The sequence below is a fragment of the Cygnus olor genome, chromosome 16 (assembly GCF_009769625.2).
Source record: "Cygnus olor isolate bCygOlo1 chromosome 16, bCygOlo1.pri.v2, whole genome shotgun sequence".
In the NCBI taxonomy this organism is placed as follows: domain Eukaryota; kingdom Metazoa; phylum Chordata; class Aves; order Anseriformes; family Anatidae; genus Cygnus; species Cygnus olor.
This window is the reverse complement of record NC_049184.1, coordinates 4,837,819-4,857,437: the sequence shown is the minus strand read 5'-3', so window position 1 is coordinate 4,857,437 and position 19,619 is coordinate 4,837,819. Positions and strand designations below refer to the sequence as shown.

The following is a 19,619-nucleotide window of genomic DNA, read 5'->3' as shown; positions in this document are numbered from 1 at the left end:
CAGGGCGGGCCAAGCACAGGGCTTAACACCAGCTAAGGTCCTCACCTGCTTTTATCTGTGCTAAACCATGAGGAACACCTCCAGGATGGCTGCTGCTACTGAACCTGGCGAGCGGTGTCGAAGCTCATGTTCAGGTGAGCTTGCAGCCTTGGCTGGGGCTCTGGGATGTTATAGCCCACATTCCTGGCAGGAAGTGGTCTGGTCCAATGTCAAGCAAAGTATGGCTATGTCCGCCTACAAATGGCAGTATTCCACCGTTTGCTCTAAGAAAGCAACCCCAAGGAGCACACCCAAGTGCAGAAAAGACCTGTCCTGTGCTTGCTCCACTCGTAGAGAGCTGAACCTGTGGGACCTACCTGGAGCCTCCTGCAGAGACCGTACCTCCAGGGTGCTAATGTCTGTGCAAGTCCCGAACCGAAGACACCCAAAGAGTTTTAAGTTACTCCCCAGGAGGCTCCAAAGTCCCATTCTCTCCTCCTGGGCTGTGAGGGAAAAATTTGAGTGTCAAAGGAGCCAAAGGCATAGACGCAGCACAGACACATTGTTATCGTTGCATGGAAAATTTCTAGTTGAAAGAAAAAAAATAAAGTTTATGTCTCATTCTGTATTCATACTTTCTTTTCATTTGGGGTTTGAGAAAAAAGAAATTATTCATGTCTTCAGTTACTCCCTTCCCTCTTCTCTTATTTCTTTCTCCCTCTCTGTGCCAAAAATGAGAACACAATGGGATAACAAAAGTTTATGGGGAAGAGAAGACATTCTCTCCAGGTTTTTGAGTCTTTTCAACTCTATAGCTTTAAATAATGCCTGCAACTGTGTAAAAATGGCAACTTGAAAAAGCAAAAGTGAAGTGCTGAGAAATTCCAGTACAGAGAAAAGAAATCAATCCTTGGATGTTTTTTGCTTTAATGCATTCAGTGTTACAAAAGGGTCAAAGAAAAAAAAAACAAAACACACACACACACACACACACACACACACACACAAAAAACCAACCTAGAAGCATGAAACTCTTGATTGGCAGACTTGTATTTCTGAGGGGGGGTCTAAGAAATCAAGTTTTTCTCATCTGTACGATGGAAACTATGCATTTGTATTACAACATAAATCTAGATTGTTTTTCAATTATTCAAAATAAGATATTTAGATATTTCTTATCTTGATTTATGGAGCCCCAAAGCTGACTTAGGCTTTGGTCTGTAAATGTTTCCAGTACAGTTACTGCCTACTGAGAGAGGCCTTGAGAGTCCATGGTGTTTTGGCTGAAGACCTCCAAAATTCCTCCCCCCTGCCCCGTGTGATTTGAGTCAACGTTTTGGTGTCTTATTAACTCAGCCTTGGTTTCCAGGCTGCCTCTCCCTTGGAAGGGCAGCAAAGCCGTGGTGCTTTGCAATGCTCAGTGATCAAGGTGACGCAAGGAACTCCCAGGAGATGCCTTCTGAGGATGGAAGAGGCCTTCACATCCATCCTGTCCCACCTTTTTCCTTAGATAATTTTAGAAGCTGGAAAAGCCTCTCCATGTGCCATTTCCAAGGCATTGGCAGGGCAGCTTGGGGAATGTTTGTGGCTTTTTTTCTCTATATCCCACAGTCACTCAGGTGAGTGGGAGACTGCACAAGCCCTCTAAAGGGCGGTACTGCCCAACCCCTCTGCCAAAAGACCAGCTGCAATTAAAGCAGTCAAACGAGGATCTAATTACAAAAACTCCCTGCATAACTACAGAAATATTTTGTGTAAATTGGTGGAGAAAAAATTTAGTATAAACTCTGCTGCAAGCCAATAAATCTACTTGTAGTGTAGTGCTTCCGGAGACAGCATCTAGTGAATGTCTGTGTGTTCCAGAAAAAGAAAAAGGTTCAATATGTTCTGAAATGCCTTTATCCTGTTTCTCTGCTAACTTCCCCCAAGCCGTTCTGTCTCCTGGAGAGATCCCAAATCCCTGGGACTTCTTCCAGCCCTCCTCTTTGTTGCAGGCGTTACAGGCTCCTAATCAGGAAACAGAAGCGATAGCACGTTACGTGTGTGTCCCAGCAGGATGAAGAGATGCATTTGGACTTCCAGCATCACCTACCCCATGTGCTGCACAGCAAAAAAGGCATATTGCACAAAGTTGCATGGGCAGAGGGGCAAAGTTGGAGCAGGAGCTGTGTCTGGAAACCCACGTGCCTCTCAGCAGCCAGCCCTCCTTGCTCCCCCTTAGTCCCATCAGATGTAGGGTGCATCCAGAGCCCTGGTGTTCCCCATGGGGAAGAGTTCTGGTTTGCCTAGGGGGTGGGAGCTGCATCTCCCAGACGTGACTACAGCGAACAGCCCGTGGGAGGGAACGTAGAGGGGAATTGCTGTTTCTGCCCGCATAATCCTCGGAGACCACCGGCAGGCCTTATGGGTTCTCTGCAGCTCCCTGCTAGAAGGTGGCAGGTTTTGTTTCCCCTTTGTGGGGGGCCACTGGGGGAGCACGAGGAGCCCAGCAGTGGGGCAGGTATACGGCTGAGTGGGTGTCCCAGGGGTGCATGTGGCTGCAAGACGGGAACCAGGACGCATCAGGCTCCAGAATACCCTCCAGGACAGGTGCATCTCCTGCTCCGTGCTCTCCTGCTCCAGCTACTCCAGCCAGATATTATATATACTCCAGATATTGTTAAATCATAAAATGATAAGAGGCGCAGTCCCGATAGCCCGTGCTGAGCCCCCAAGCAGCACTGACAGCAGAGGGGATGTGGATAGTGGGGTGCTGGGAGGTGCCTGCCCTTCTTGATAATTAACTTTCTGTGAGTGCTGGGTGCAGGGGAGCACCAGGGGCTTTTCCCCAGAGCTTTGACATCCTTGCCTGGGCTGTGGGACCTGACAGCAGGAGCATATTTCAATGCCAGAAATGCTAATAACATGCCAGCGGTTGTTATTCGTGGTCGGTCTCGCTGGAGATAATGCTGGAGCACATCCCAGCCCGAGCAGGGCAAGGCAGCTGCATTAGATGCAGGGCTTAATGCCCGCAGATGCTAAAGTCACTGGCTAAATCCACTCTAGTGGCTGGGCTGATTCTGCCAGGTGCTTCGATATCCACCAGTGTGGGTGTCACTGCTGCACCCACAGCTCTCCATGCCATACCCAGGCAGCTGTGCCCTCCTTCTCCTGCCCCACAGGCACCGGACTGTGCAGGACAGGCACGGGGCCCCTGAGCTTTGCAGAAGACAGTGACTTATAGACTTTATCCCACCAAAAGTAACTGTCATTTTATAGTCAGAACTGTCTCCTGTGACTAAATTTCATCTGGCAATCAATAAAGTATACATTAACTACACGTTGAAAAGCAGTAAAAGTGATATTCTTTCCCATGGACTTGCACAGCAAGAAGCTTGGGTCCTAATAAAATTATAATGTCGTTGCAGCCCGAGGGTTTGCATTGTCCCACCAAGGGGCTTGGGATACTGAGAAGCAACTGGCCACCTCCCTCAGGGCCCTGGCTTGGAGGCAGAAGAGCACACACAGCCCCACGGCATCTCCTTTTGCTCTTGGAAACCTGATTGTCCTACTAAAGCAAACAAGGAGCAAGAGGTAATGCACTGCCAAGTGAAGTTAGAGCCAGTCCTGGGCAGAGACTTCCCAGTGGGTTCCCAGCCCTTTGCTGCCTTGAAGCCACAACGGGAGCATGAACACAGGCAGAGGGGCGAAGCAGTGGGTTGGCAGGAGTCATGGAGATGGAGGCTGAGACAAAGAGGCTGAGCACTGCTGAGCACCAAGTACTTCAGCTGCACTAGTACCTGCAAATGAGCTCCCCAGTATCATCTGCAAAAACATCCACCTCATATGTTCTGCATTATTTGACCTTCTGTCCCTACAAATAATAATGGCAGAGCAACAGAAAGCTCTCTAATGTGCTCGCATTGTAATAAAGTAATCCCACTAGGAATAAAATCTAAAGCAATTACTGTGCCAGGTATTATGCTGATTTACCAAATTGCCGTTGAAAGTCAAGAAGAGTTGAGGATATGGTGATAAAACATCTGATCTAAAATCTGACTCTAAATTACCCTTCTGGCCAGCACAGTATTTTAGCCAGAAGAATTGTTATTCCCCTCATTTCTCTTCTTCAAAAAATCATCGTTCAAACCAATAATTTTGCAGTCCTCATGTGTTGGAGTGAGGACTTGTCTGCACTTTGTGCTGTGTGATTAGCTACTAAAGGCAATGCTGAGACTGAAGAATAGAAACTTCCCTCTGCAGGGTGGGACATACAAAATGCAAACTGTGTGTAAGAAAAAGTCTCTCTTTGGAGCCATTCTGTCCTCAAAATGGAAGAAAAGATGCACCACGTCATGTTTGCTCGATGGGTGGAGACTTTCCATCCCCTCCTGGTAATTGTGCTGGGCAGAGGGCAGGCAAAGTTCAGCAGGTCCTGCCAATGAAGCTTATACCCTGCTCCTTGGACCTTGGCCACCTGTACTGCTCAGTGAGGACCCCATCGCCCCCAAGCCTGTGCCAGTGGGATGGGCCATGACATACAGGTGAACTCACCTGAACTTCCATATTCATGAAGCATGAGTATGTCTGTGACGAGCTGGAGGTGCTGAGCAGCCAGTGCTGGCTCTGATGTACAACCTCTCACCGCCAGCACAGCAGAGCAGCCCTAACCCCAATGGGTCTTCTGGAGAATGGGGACACTGGCCATGGTGCAAAGCTGCCCTTGGTGGGGGGACAGGATCTCACCTGGCTTGGCACAAGTCTTCTACTACTGGCACGTACCGCTGCTGTCAAGGGCCTGATATTTGTCAAATGAAGTCCTTTCCTTTGATCCTTCTTGCATAAAGTTTTCAGTATTGCTTGTCAGGACTGGTTTCCCTTCTGTTCAATCATCTTAATAATAATGGCATGGGGCGGGACATGGGGCACCGCGGGTGGGTGATCCCCATCCTGAGCGAGCTGTCCAGAGGCACAGCGTCTGCCTGGACGGCAGCCTTCGGGGCTGCATCTCTGCCCCCAAAGGGTTAACACCGCTAAGATCCTGCTGATCAGATTTGCTAAACTCCCCATTACATCCCACTGCGTTGCTAATTACGTCCTCATAAGCTAAAGTCAATTAGAGAGGTTTCTCCCTGCCTGCACTTCTTGACTTCAGTCTCCATCATCGGCCTTGGGCCTGGGAGCACCTGCCTGGGTCCTGCTTCCCCCCGTGGCCCTAGAAGAATCCAGTCCCAAAGCCATTTTGGAGCCTTCCGGTGACAAAAGTGGCACTTGCTGGCTGAAAGCAGGAGCTCTGCAGCGGCTCCTGCATGGGGAACGTGACCTGCGAGGTGCAATTGCAGCCGCCCAGGCACAAGGAGAAGGGGGGGAGCTGATATCCTTCTTCAAATATGGAAAAAATTACTGCAACAAGGAAAGCAATAAATTCTCCCCGATGTTCAAATGTGAGGAATTTGCTTTGTAGGGAGAGAGATTTAGGTTAACTGCCTGGAATTGAAAGGTTTTTAGAGGGAGGTTAGGCACACAGGGAGGGTTTAGGAAGGGCTGACCCTGCCCTGAGGCACTAGAGGGGATCAGGTAGCTTCTCAAGAGCCAGCTACCATATTTTCTACTAAAGCTGGTCAAAAATGAAGGATTCAGACCAACGAGAGGGTTCCCAGCCATGCCACTGCTGCCTGGCCAATGTGCCCATGGGGCTGGGTGAGCGGTGCCTGCACCCTGCCTGCCACCCGTGTCCCCTGCCAGCCACTGGACGTGTGCCTCCAGCCAGCCCCCGTTTGGGTGGCATTCAGCTCAGGGGTCTGGCACAAGGCAGTACTCTGGTGCTGGCCTCTCCCAGACCTTCTCCCGCGGCTGGCAGCAGCTTCCCTGTGATTTCAGCTTCTCTAAGCTGCTTAACTGCTGCATGAAAAATATTAAAGTTCAGAAACTCTCCTTGGAATATGTCCTATCTCCTGGCTGTGATAACTTAAGGTAGGTTTTCATCTTAATGTCCTGTTCTCCTCCCCCATTTTAGTAATTGCATATGTGGAAGAAATCTCCTGGCTCTGATATTGCAGGGTAATTATCTGTTCACCGCAAGCTAGCTAGGCAGGGCCGGGATGCCATCGTGCACGCTGCTCCCCAGGAAATTTTATTATGCTCCACACTTCATTTTCAAACGGATCAAGATGACAGAGGTCAGAGGGGAGCTTCATGGTCCGAGGCTGGGCATCAGGGAGGAAGAGCCCCATGTTTACAGCTTCCTCCAGCAGCTCTGCTCATTGCCCACCTCCAGCACCCTGCGCTGTGCTGGGAGAGCCCTGATTTCACTGTGCTCGTGCCAAGGCTCGCTGTGCTTACACCAGCATGTTTAACAGGACAAGGAGCGGGCACTTTTTTGCTTTGTACCTGCTCTTTAGAGAGCAGGAAGCGTGGGGTTAAACAAGTAGCTTCTCTAATGAAAGTTGATTCATAGAGTTACATCTTGATTTCACCTCTCGCTCTCATGCAGAGAAGGCAAATGCTCTCAGCAGAGAGGACTGGCACTTGATGGCCTCGCAACGATGCTGCCATGGCCTCAGAAGAGGTGGCTAACACAGACGTGGTGTCAGGCTGATTGCAGAAGTTTGTGACCCGCCTGGACCTCTGCGGGGTGCCAGGGGCTCGCCACCCCGTGTTGTGGCGCTGTTGCCTCCACCTCTCCCAGTGCCCCGAGGGGGGCCGCAGGGCACGGCCTGTTCCCAAGGCCACCGCACCCCGCGCCACGTGAAGGCCTCACCCCTGCCTCCCCACGGAGGCCAGAGCGGGAAGCTTTGGGGTGACAGATGGTGGGATTTTGGGGTGTTTTTGGTGTGTCAGCAGGGTGCAGGGTACACATCAACCATGGAACACAGCAGGACCCCCCCCCCCCCCCATGTTCCTTGCCCTGTCTGGTGGTCAGCAAGGGCACCTGGCACCACAGAGGGGACTTGCTGCACCAGGCACAGGGCACAGCAGCATTTTTGAAGAGTGTATAAAACCATTAGGCAATGAAAAAGACCATTTATCTCATCAAAAAAAACCCTTAGCTCTGAAGGGTGAGCTCCCTCTGGATTATTAAAACGGTCTGAAGGCTTTAAAAAGTTATTTTAAGTCATTGGAGAACATAAATGTTAAAGCCACTTTCATCATAAACGGGTAACAGTGGGGATAATGGGATCTTAACTATGACATTTGGACCTAAATGAGACCTGATGCCCTGAACTGCGTGAGAAATGCAGCCATGCCGCAGCTTCCCGTTTTTCCATTTAAATGCACCCCTGCAGAAATTGGGCCTTATCTAAATGACAGCAACTTGTGTGCGAGTAACACCGTGAGGGGAGACTCTTACGGCCAAGGGTGCCTGTAAAAACGGGCTTAAAATGGTACATTAATTAACGAGTTTCCTCCAGGCAAGTGGCCTGAGGTGTGAAATTTCATGTCATGTTAGTTTTTATGCCAATCAAATATTCTATCCTTCTTATGTGTTCACTATGGCTTCCTAGGAAGAGATGGAACTGGGCTCCTGTGGGCATCTGGTGGTGGCCTCTGGGCAGCTCGGTGCCCCCATGTCCGCACAGACATCGCTGTTAATGCACAGGGCAACGAGCTGATGCTGAGATAGGGAGGTATCCTCTGCTGAGAGTGAAGCGGGCTTTTTCCAAGAAAACACGTGAAAAATGCATGTCTGTCAGCGTGGCTGCCATTGCTCAGCCATAATTTTTATTGCTGGGGTGGTCCCTGACATATTTAATTACGTACTGTTACCCAAAGCAAGGGGGGTGGAGAAAGCAAGTGAGGATGTGGTGGGAGAGGAGCAAGGGACAGGAGAGCTCAGGAGCACAAGGACAAGGCACGGGGCATTTTCGGGCTGCGTACCTTGGGCCATGTTGGCGAAAGCAGCCCCCAAAATAAGGAGAGACCGGTTCAGTTCTACTTTTCATATGTTTTATTATAAAGAAAGGTAAGATAAGCATTGTGAACCGAATGTGCCAGGTGCTGCGAATGCAGCACCTTCAAACAAAATAAAAAAAATTAAAAAAAAAATGCACCTTATGAGAAACTGTAATTATGCTCTCTAATCTTTCATAAATAGACAAAAATCATTGTCAGCAATTTTTAAATAGATGGACATATGGCAGAAAAAATATAATAATGCCATAGAACATGGATATAAATTGTCCATTTCTTGCTGTACAAATAATAGAAACAAGTTTGGCAGGCTTTTTTTGTTGTTTTTGTTTTTTTTTTTATACACATCTCCCTTCTATGTATAACTAAAAAATGTGCTACAATTAATATAAAATGCTTTTACTATAAAGTAAACTACTAATTTTTTTTTCACAAAAAAAATCTTAAAGATGTCTTTAGCACAGCTCTAAAACACTTAGTAAACTACTTACAACTATCCAACAAATTATATTTTCATGATCTTTTTCACATTTTTCCTCTCATATTTTGCCTTCTGCTCTCTCCCCCCACCTACCTAGGAATAGTTTTTATTTAATTTTTGTATTTTTTTTGCCAGACATCCAAGGCCTTTGCATGTACAATATTCACACAAACTTCACATTTTTCTTGCACAAAGTTTAGTGCTGTTAGCAAGTCAAAAGAGTGCATCCTCCTACTGAGCTGGCCTAATGCTTGAGGACACCAGACCTGGGCTTATGCTGTGTCTAAAAGCAGTTCACTAGGAAAATAGTCTGTAGCTAAGCTGATGGCAAGCAGAAAAATGGTGTCCCCTTTTTTTTTGTTGGTTTTGTGTTTATTTATTTTTTTTATATATATATATTTTTGTTCTTCATGATTTATGAGGTTTTGGGCTTCCACGGAAAGTAGACTTTAGAGTTCACAAATAATCAGAGAAAACTGCTCTTGGAGCCTGGGAACGAAGCCAGCGACGAGGTGCAGTGGTTGCTGCTTGTCCGTAGGACTTGCTCGGTGCCTCTCCGCGTAGTCTGTAGGATAGACCCTCCCAAGTGTCCTTCATCTGAGCCTCCCCGAACAGGGATGGTGAGCCTTAGGTGAGGTAGAGCGCCTTGTCCCTTGGCAGCATGCTGTAAGAGAAAGGAGAGGCAGGAGGTGAGACAAGCTGGAAAATGGCCAGGAAGTCCCTTGGGAGAGCTGGCAGCCAGCAACAAGCACTTGCGTGGCTGTTGGCATGCTTGCTCTCAGCCCCACTAAGGCTTTTATGGCTCTCTGTGATGCAAAGCATCCAGTGGCTGGCACCTAGGGGCAGGTGTGCGGAGAGGAACCAAGCAGAAGGCACTTCGGAGTTTGAGTGTGCTGTAGTTTCAGTTCTTCCTGAATTGTAACAATAAGGGCTGAGACACCAGGTCATCTCCAGGGGGGAATTTTGGCTCTCGCTGGGCTGCAGGGAAGGGCCAAGTCTGGATTTCCCCGCAGAGCACACAGGTGTGACACTGGTACCAGTGTCCATCATGCAGACTCAGTCCTCAGGCTCAGCCATGGGGAGTTAGGAAAGGTGCACTTGCTTTCGGATTAAATGTGTCGTTTTGATGCTGCACATGGAGTAGGGGGTCGCAAAAATGTGATTAAGGGTCTTATGCCTGAAGATGCCTGTGGGTGTCCAGGAGGATTTACAGAAGTCAGGTGGCTGAAGACTGTGGGAACAGGAGACATCACCTGCTCAACGCCCTGCTCCTCCTCTCCCAAAATAAGTACAACTAGAAAAATTAATAATCAGGAAGTAAGGGGAAAAAATGCTGTGAGACAGCAACACCAGCCAGTCTGTCCCTCAGTCTGCTGAAGGCAGCAGGAGGCAAAAGAAACCCATGGAAGACGAGTGTGCCCCTCTCCCTGGCTGAAGGACAATTTGGGCTTTGCTCTGATAACCATTTCATTTGAAAGGGTTGTATCGTCTGCACAGCTCTGATGGAAACATCGTTGGGGCCTTAAAAGTAGTGAAGGACATTACAGAGCTTTGGGAAAATCTGGTGTGGGTGTGATTGTGAGTGGAATAATGGGTAAAGAGCATACAACAAGGCAATGCTGTTGCTGATGATAGAGTGCAGCGCAGAAGAGTCTGCACTTTGTTAGTCTCCACATTTTATAATTTGCATTTAAAATGCAGAGCGTTCCCTACAGCACTCTGCAAAGATTTAATACCAGCGAGCAGCAGTGAGGTATTCCAATACTAAAACTTCATTAATTTTACAAAATATGCTACAGAACACTTCCCAGTTCATTACGGAGTATTACTATAAATAATTGAATCCAAACTAAGTGCATTTGTGGGGTTTTGTCTTTGTCTTTTTACAGAGTTTGCTCACTTAGTTTCTGATTCAGAAACTTCCCCCACTTAGAGTGGATTGCTTCATCAGTAGCAGGAATTAGCACAGCTGTCAGCATCTGGATGAAGTGGCTGTACATGGCATCGTGCGTCTGGACAAGGCATACCTGGGAGCATCCCAGCTTCTAGCCCAAAAGAGTGGGAAGAGGGGAGAAAAGTTGCCCAATGACAATACATTTATAATGGCAGTGTCACGCAACAACACGTGGGTATGTTTTCAACAGCTCACTTAACTAGCAGGCCTAGGCTATGGATAAGGCGAAATTCACGGGGATTTCAGACGATACACAAAGATCAACATGGCCACAAAGCAGGGCCATCTAGGAGCAGGTTTCTCAGCATCTTCAGATTAACACGGTGTCTGAATAACAGCATCCCTGAAACCTGGTGGATACAGTTACCTCTTGCAAACGAGAAGAAGGACATAGGGAGATGACTCAAGTTCAGTGTTACCACCCCAAATCTAAATGGTAGGAGGCAAAATTGAATGAATCCCGAAGACAGCTTTGGTATGGAAAGAGCAGAAAAATGGTGAGGTGCCTTGAGGATTTAGGAAAGATTTGGAAGTAATTGCAAACCACGCTGCAACCTTGGTAGAGGTGAGCTAGATACCGTGGAGAAAGTGACTGCAAAACACAGGTATTCGATGGGTGCCTGGGAAAGAGCAAGCACGAGAACAAGGTAGGGGAGATGGGGGACTGTATAAATATAGTTTGTGATATGATGGCAAAAAGTAATGAAATTGTATGCTGCAATTGCTTGTGGGAAGTGATAGTCATGTACTGAGTGGGAATGGGGAAATGCTGCCCATGACTTTGCTAGCAATCTAGGGGAGCTTGGGCTTAAGCCCAGAAAGAGCTAGGAAAATTGGATGGAAGTCAGTGAGCACAAACTCATTACGAACGGGGAGGGGATGGGCTAAGAAACATCTAAATCCCTCTCTAATATGGCTGATTTATGACTTAAGGAGTGCCTGCTCACAGGATCCTGGGATCTGAGGGGTGTAAGCGAAGAAGTATCATTTAATGGCATTTTAACTAGCACTGGCTGGCTGAAGAAAAGCTTCAGCAATTCTTCCTAAAAGGATTCACTGGATGGGGAGGGACAGAGAGAAAGCCAATCTCATTAGCTTTTCAGAAGTTGTCTGGATGAAAAATACAAAAGGAAATGCAAGACTGGGGGGTTTTACCCCAGCTAACCCAGTGCCGACATCACGGGAACTGAGGAAACACCAAGCTCATGGCACGGAGGTGAGGAGGAGCCCAAGGGCAACTTTGATCAGAGCTTGCAATTAGTGCAAAACTGGAGAAAGAGTACAGGCAGGAAGAAGATGTTGAGAGCCAGATAAACCTCTTTTCAGGACAAGCACAAACGCAGACACGGGGGCTGCAGTTCAGCAGTAAGAAGATGGTGGGTCCTACAGACACTGCAGGCAATGCAGCGCACGCACGTTGGTAGCAAACACAAGGGGCTGGCAGCATCAGGAGGTGGTGGCTCTGCTGATGCACCAGGCTTTACAATCAAATGGAAGAAGTCAGCTCTGGGAGCTGGGTTTCCAGCAGCTCGTCTGTCTCTAGCCAGAGGAGATGGGCTCTTTCCTTAAGAGACTACAGCATTTTTTAGTGCACTAAGCGCTCTAGGCAGTACTGATCCATATGCATCTGAGTTCATTGCTATAACCTACTCTAATAATTATCTGGAAGTCTCTGCATAATCTGTCTGGTTTTAAAATGATTTTTTTTTCCAGGAAGCTGCGATAAACCCATGAAATTCGATATTTCTGCTGTGACAAAGACATGAAATGCATGAGCTTTGATCATGAATTGCATGGGCCCTCTGCTAACAATAGGGCGCTCTAGCCGCATGGCAAAGAGCTTGTTTTAGCAACACAAAACCCAGTCCTGCCTGCAACGTTAGCATTTCACCTGTGTCTGGGAGACGCTTCTGCTCAGCTCCTCTGCAAACTGGGACCCGTGTGCCACAACCCTCCAAGTGTTTTGCCCACAGGATCTAAAATTACATTTATCATCGAGTGTCAGATAGCTTCCTCTTGTTGGGTCGTCTGCAGAGCCATCAGTATGGACCACGCCAAATTCCCTGGCAGAGCCCAGAATAATCCCTGTAGCTGAGCACCCTCGGCAGGCAGACAGCAGACATATTCTAATGGCTTGGTGAGTTATTTATTTCCCTGAAAGAAATAAATGTCTGTACAGTCTGTGCCCAGCCCAGCCATTGTAAGTGCACTGCTGGCACAGGCGGGAGCTGTACTCTGAAAAGCCTGGGAGCTTGCTATTATCTCCAGTGAAAGCACTATGTTCCAGCACTTCAAGCAAATCAAACAATACTCAGAAGCTACTAAGCCTCCTTCCCTACCTGCTCTAGCAGCAAACCCCGTGCCTGTTTTACAGAGTACAAGAGCAGTCTCAAAACTATTACTGCTGAACCAAGAGCACCTGATCAGGCTGAGGTTGGAAATGGCTTTCACACCCTCGCTGCTCCCCAGCTTTGAGACAATCCTGGTGTTTTTAATTATTGTGGAATTCAAGCAGCATTGAAAGGACCTTCCTGTTGGTGCTTGTAGGCTGTAAGGGGAAAGATCTGCACAGATGTTGGTGGCCTTTCCTGCAAGGTGCAGAGGACCAGAGCATCACGCAGCTCTTGGGAGAAGCCTTTGAACCCTCTCATGGCTAAACCCTAGGGTGGATAAGGGACCTGCTGCTAGAGACAGCCAGAGATTGTGGCCTTGGCAATAACAGCAAACTCTTTAGAAGGAGAAGCACTTTGCTTACGGATGTGGCCAAATGCCCTCAAAGCCCACCATCTCTTGGTACTCACTGGGCAGCCACAGTGGAGCTCCTCAACAAGAGTTTAGTTCTCTCAAGCAAGCAGCAAAACCACAAACTGGCTGTTCTGGCTGCACACAGCAGCCGCTGCTGGCCAGCCCACACAATAATCTGGCAAGTAGTTCTAAAACACTCATTTGGGCATAATGCACCACTCACAGGACATGGATTTCTTTCACGTTCTTTGGGTGATGGCCATGCTGGACCCAATGCATGCAATAGGCTGGGCTTCCCTGTCCTGCTCTGAAAGGAAACGTGTCAAGCTCTCCCATTGCTAATGGGATGGAAACCCCCCAAAAAGAGAAAACCCCTAATGTCCAATGTTGAAATTATCCATGATTTCTTAGCTACCTGCTTCCACAGCATCACACCAGTGAGCCCACAGAGAAGAGGAAACCTTGAGCATCATTTACCGTAATAAGCCTAACCACCTGCTGTACGTTTGGGGGCAGATTCTCAACTGCTGCAAGCTGCCAGACTTCCAACAACTTACAACCACACTGTGTATCCTGTACTTTCTGGTTAAAAGATGCTGACCCATTTGGCTTGGAGGAGGCAGAAAAACCTCTGCAGAAATTGCTTCTGCAGCTCAGCGATGGCTCAACCATGCCCCAGTGGCTCTTCAAGCCCAGGGCTCAAGTGACTCTTGTCAGTCTATGGGAGGAAGGAAGCACCGTGACAAGGAGATGCAAACTGTGCCACACGACATTTTCCTCTTTTTATCACCCGTCCCTATTTGAACATCAGACGGCTGTATATTCACAGTTCAGATGACAGAAAGTACATGAGAGATGCCCCATTGTGTCTACTGGCCTGCAGTGGTTGATCCCACACTCTCTGCTGGGGTAGTCGCTGTCCCACTCAGTGCTTCCTGGAGGATTTGATGCACCAGGCGAACGGGGTCCAACGCTGTTTTGAAACTCAGACGAAATATGCGAAAAGTCCTGTGGGGTGGAGGAAAGGAAGGGTTACACGAGCCCACAGAGGCAGAAGAAAACAAAGGAGAAAACAAAATTGCACAGACATATTTGTGTGCCCCGAAAACGCTGCAGTGCAGGGTGCAGGAGCGCTTACATGGGGAAAGCAGCGGGTCCAAACCAGGACCTGAAACCCCATGGTGGGACTGAGCAGAACGTGAGATGCTGCAAGCAGGTGTCCACGCAGCCACGTCTGCCCTGCACCCCTCTGCCCAACTCTTGTTTTTTGGGTCCTCGAGGGGAAGGTAAGTGGCTGCAGAAGCATGGCCAGGAAAGCCTTCACATCAGCATGCGGGCAATCAAACCCATTTTTCCACTCGAAGTGCAGCTCCCTTTGCAGTAATGCATTAGCCCCTCGTAATGTACAGTAACAAGGCAAAGAACATCCACACAAGCAATACTCTCTCCATCAGCTGTCACTGCTGGCAATTTAACAAGGGCTCTGTGGGGCTGTTTTATCTGAAAGCCAATCGCGATCCCGATTTTTTGGGGCCTGCTTAATTAGGCAATGCATATAAAAAAAGAGAATCATGGTAGTTACCTGACCAAGAATATGATTTTCTCCAAAATGTCCAAATTAGGAAAGCATGTCTTTTTTTTTTAACCATTTAAAATTTTATTAACAAAGATGTGGAATGAAGCTTCACAAAATGCTGCCCTCAGCAACAACAAACACCCCAATTAAAGTGATTATGAGGATCCCCTTTTATGCTCATATCTGCATGTGGGCTATCACTGAATTACAGAAGCCACGTTTGCTTATGTAGACCCAAAGTAAAATCACCATGCTGCAGACGTTCCTTGGGATACCCCGAGCAGGTTGGGAATGAAAACCTGTTCTAGCATCTGATGTTCCCAAATATGTCATCTTTTTCTTACTGTCAGGGATAACTGTGCTTCCACATCCCTACTCTCCTTTTCCTTGCTTTCACTGCAATAGCTATTCCAAAATTAATAGTTTCTGTTTTCTCAAAGCTAGCTCCAAACTGAATGGGTCACATTATGTGAAAGAAAGCTTTGTTCATCACTAAAGTAGTGTGAATTTTGTGATATATAGCTAGTAAACACGTGAAACACAAATTATTCAACCATCTGGGTGAATAATACAGTTAAAAGTATCATCAAGTAAATGGTAGCAGCTGTGAATTCAGAGCATATGTCCTTCACTGTGAATAGTTGGTCCAGTTCATATTCCAGATGGAGAAACTCTGGAAACCACTCATCTCCCTCTCCATGTACTGGCATGTTCTCTATAAGGTAGAGGCAGTGGTTCTTACTACTGCCAGTTTTTCCTCCAGATACATTTTCGTATTGGATTTAGAGAAGAGAAGCAGTGACGCCTCCATGTGGGCTGCCAGTCTGAGCCGGCCATGGCTAAGGGTGGTTTCCGTCGGTAGGTTTTACGCCTTGTAGCCAGGTCCATGCGATTCGTGTCACTGCTGTGCTGTTAGGATTAGCATACGTGTAAGCATCCTCTTGGCTCTCTGCCGCCACAGCAATGTTCTCCAATCGCTAGGCAACTTTTGGAAAAACACTCGTTTTCCGTCCTGCTAGTGACGTTCCCTCTACCTTTTTCTTCTTCCTCCTAGTGAACCCCACCTCTGTCGTTCTCCCACAACCTTTCAGCCCTCCCTTCTTTCGGCACTGTCACTGGGGGGCTTCCTGCTGACCACCCAACCGACCGCTTTGGAAGACCATTGGTGAACCCCTCCCAAACAAAGCTGGGGGCCACGAGCCCCAGGAGCACCCACCAGGGGCATCTCCAACTCCTGCAGCTCCCCCCGTGGAACAAACCTCCCTCGCGTCAGTCGCACAGCCCTGCAACCTGCGGGGTGCTTGCACTCCTCGGTGGCGCTTTTAAAAACATCCCCCCCAAAATGTGACCTGGAGGATCTGCAAGGTGACAGAGCCAGGAGAGGACTCCCCTGCCGGTCACACCAGAGGGGACAACATCTGCACCCAACACCCCCAAACCACGCAGGGACCGACCGACCCCACGCAGCGAAGGGAACCGCTCCTCCTCTTAGTCAAGCGCATTGCCGGCCGAGCACTCACCTGCTGCCCGGGAGGCGAGGAGTTCATGGGGGGCTGTACCTGTAGTGCCATGGGGGGGGACAGGAGGGGCTGCTGGGGGACCTGCTGCATGCTGAGGGGCTGGCTGAGGAGGGAGCTCTGCGGGTGGTGCAAGGAGAGCTGCTGGTGGAGTGGAGGGCTGATCTGGAAGGCGGGCGGCGGGGAGGCACTGATGCTGGGCAGCATGGGCTTGGAGGGCAGGGTCCGGGGCAGGCTGGGGTGGGGGTGGCCGCGGTAGCTCTGCAGGTCCGACGGGGACAGGAAGGAGCCCAGGCCGGGGTAGGGCGACGAAGCCTGCGGGGGCATCGGGTACATGGGCTGCTTGGGCGGGATCATCTTGGAAGGTGGGTTGGGTTGGGCGCTTTTCGTCTCCCCCTGGTCGGCAGAACTCTGTGGGAAAACAGACCGCAGGCGGGTGAGGGAGGAAGGAAGCGTGGTTATCCGTCCCCGGGCGCCTCTCCTTCCCGGACAGGCCACAAGCACCAGGGCAGGAGCGCAGTTTGCAGAGACGTCCACCTGGAGCCTGTGCTGACTGTGCTGCTGAGCCCCACTCCCATCCCACCCAGCCAGCACGTGCATCTCCAGCGCTGGGGCTAGCGAGGGGGCAGCAGGCTGGGCCTGGCACCCAAGCCTCTGAAATTAATCTCCAGAAACTCCACCATACATTCGGCAGAGCCTGGAGCACGGGAGAGGCATCAACCGGCACAGAGGCAAGCTGCCTGTCCACAGCTCACCGCATAGGTCCAAACAGGTGGGTGAGAAAATCGCTTTTGCTTCCCGTAAAGCACAAATGGGACTGTAAAAATTCTGCCTGCTTAATCTCGAGCATTTCTGCAGCCCTGTGGGCCTATAACACACAACACAATGGTGGCCTCATTTCTGCAGGAAAAAGAGAAGAACGACAGGACATTTTCTGTCTCGGACAATGAGGTTTTTGTCCGGCGATGGGCTCTGTAACAGTCCTCCAGATCCTTTCTCACCCAGCAGCAGGGAACACACAGTGCTGTTTTACTCAAAATATAGTTGCTCTTCTGCCAAAAAATTGGTTATTGGAGAGATGGGGAAGAAAGTGAAATCATGGAGTGTGGTGACTCCATGCCCTCCATGCCACCTGCCCCACGCTGATGCTACACACGTTCAAAGCAAGACCCTCATAGGTTACCAGAGGGACTAAGAAGAGCTTTTAAACCCCCAAATAGCCCTTTCCATGCCCATTTTAGACATCTGTCCTTGCTGTTGATCTGTTCACAAGTTAATGGTGATAGTGCTCTTGTCTGTGCAAAAGCCTTGAGCCCTTCCAGCCCACCACCAGCCGCATGCATCCTGCAGATGAGGGATTTGGGACATCACATTATCTCCTGTGGCAGCTGCATGTGATTTTTAAGTACTGAGGCTGTGGTACAGTACCAAGCACAGATAGTACGTACAGTACAGCACACCGAAGGAGCAGGAACCGGACAAGTCATCAAGATGCTCCGGTCCTGCTCTGCCACCCACAACGCCCAGTGAGCACCAGCACTGCCCAGAGCATGTCCCAGTGCTGTGCCAGGAGCTGTGGGCGTGCTGGAAACCCTGCAAAGGCCCTGTGGGGCTGCGTGCCTGTGTTTGGCCAAACAACACAAATGGACCAAGAGATGGACCAAGTCACCAGAGATGTCCAGAGATGGACTAAGACACCACAAGACAGCTGGCAGCAGCCCGGTACCGCCAGGAGCTGGCTGAGTGCAGGAGATGGGGCATGACCCCAGTGGAGGTGGCCCCATCACCCCAGGTCTGGCCTCCTTCCCCACCTATCTCAGTGCCAAGGGGGCAGCTGAAGGTGTGGGCAGCAAGGAGAAGCGGGTCTGTGGGGTGGCAGCCACACAAGCTACCAAGCTGCTGGCACGACCATCTCGGTGGGTCTTTGGAGCTCACGCTCCAGGCGAGGGGGGGACCTTCACGGTCCCCTTGCCTTTTTCTGTGCCCGTCCTCAGTCCTGGCACTGAGGTGGGAACAGGCAGCAGACACATACCTTGGAGACCAGGCTGGCCCGGTACGCGGCCAGGGCTTTCAGATACTCCTTCTTCGCCGCTTCTGTTTTCCTCTTATATGCCTGAAAGGACCAGACAACAAAGAATTGTTAATAAAGCAGCACAGGCTGCTGCTGGGCTCGGCTGTACCCTGCCTGCTCTGCCGGACCCCCTCCCACTGATGGGGATGGGGCTTTGAATCACATGCATGAAAACCTCAGTTCTGCCGGAGAGGAATTTACCCCAAATCAAGCAAATAAAGCCCTGGGAGGCTGTTACAGGGAGAAACCACTGAATGCAGTTCCTGATAGGAACTGGAGGAGACTGCGATCCAGGCTCTTGGAAAAACAAGACAAGAGTCCAAATCCCCAAATTATAACTTAAAAAATAGCGAGACATTCAGAAATCCTACACTACTGCCTTGTTTCCCTGGCTTTCCCGTTACTGAGCCAAGAGCTCCCACTCTGCAGCTCTTCTCTGCAGCCCTGGCAGCTGGGAAGTCCTTTCCCTGGCATATCAAAGTCGAGATTTTTGCCTAATCTTATGACTCGAGGAGCTGGGGCTTTCAGAGAAACAGTAAGTATCAGGAGGGTTTGCTACCCTAAGAAAAGAAAAAGCTTTGTAAGAGTGGATTAGTGTTTATTCTCCCCTCTCCACCCTGCAGCTTCACAGGGCTGGTCTCCTTTCTGCCCTGAGTTCAGCTCCCCTTGCAGGGAAGTATAACAGCACAATCCAGGCAGGATGACTCCCTGTGTGGTAAAAGAGATTAAACTGAGCAAGCAAGAAGAATGTTTTAAAATGGAATAAAAAAGGATAAGCGAAAGGAAGAAACTCCCAAGTAAAATATCCATCAGCCCTCTCCTCCACTGGAAACTCAAAGCGGCACAAATGAAGGTAATTTCAATTAGAAGAGCTTTGCATACATTTAATTCTGCTCTAAAAACAACATCAGCTTTGAACAGTCAATGCGCTGAAGCTTGGTGGGGAAATTGAGCTTTTTTCCACAGCAAATGTCCTGCGGATGGGGGAGGTTGGGAACAAATACTTAAAAATAGCTCTGGGGAAGCCTGATTGCTTGCTCCTCTCACCTGGTGTCTGGGTGCCCGGTCCCCGAATGTCCCAGCCCTGAGCATCCCGGCCCTGAGCATCCCGGCCCTGAGCATCGGTGCTGCTGCCCTGGGGCGATGCTGGGAGGTGACGGATTTGGGGTGATTCCCGCTGACTTTAAAAAAAAAAGGGTCGTGCCGCTGGAATTCAAGCAAGGAAGCAAAAATGCTGCAGCAGACCAGTGCTTTCACAAAACCGGTTTGGTTGTGCAAATTTAGCAGAATTTCCTCTTCTGTTTGGGAGCTTGACTCAGCATTGTTTTCATGTTGTGCTTTTGTAGTTCCCGTGCCACCTGCCATGACAGCGCCCGAAACTCCCTTCTAATAGAAAATAACCTCTG

General features: G+C 49.3%; 1 protein-coding gene across 3 annotated transcripts in view; it reads right to left on the bottom strand.

Annotated features, from left to right (window-relative positions):
* Positions 1-8,710: 8,710 nt before the first annotated feature.
* Positions 8,711-19,619, bottom strand: part of TOX2 (TOX high mobility group box family member 2) — a 130,193-nt gene continuing 119,284 nt past the window's right edge. For all 3 annotated transcript variants that reach the window (XM_040575780.1, XM_040575781.1, XM_040575782.1), the window contains 4 exons: positions 18,175-18,255; positions 16,146-16,553; positions 13,927-14,057; positions 8,711-9,014 (listed from right to left, as the gene is read on the bottom strand). In XM_040575780.1, the coding sequence (XP_040431714.1) occupies positions 8,978-9,014; positions 13,927-14,057; positions 16,146-16,553; positions 18,175-18,255 (657 nt within the window). In that variant the 3' untranslated portion in view covers positions 8,711-8,977. The remainder of the gene's footprint in view (positions 9,015-13,926; positions 14,058-16,145; positions 16,554-18,174; positions 18,256-19,619) is intronic.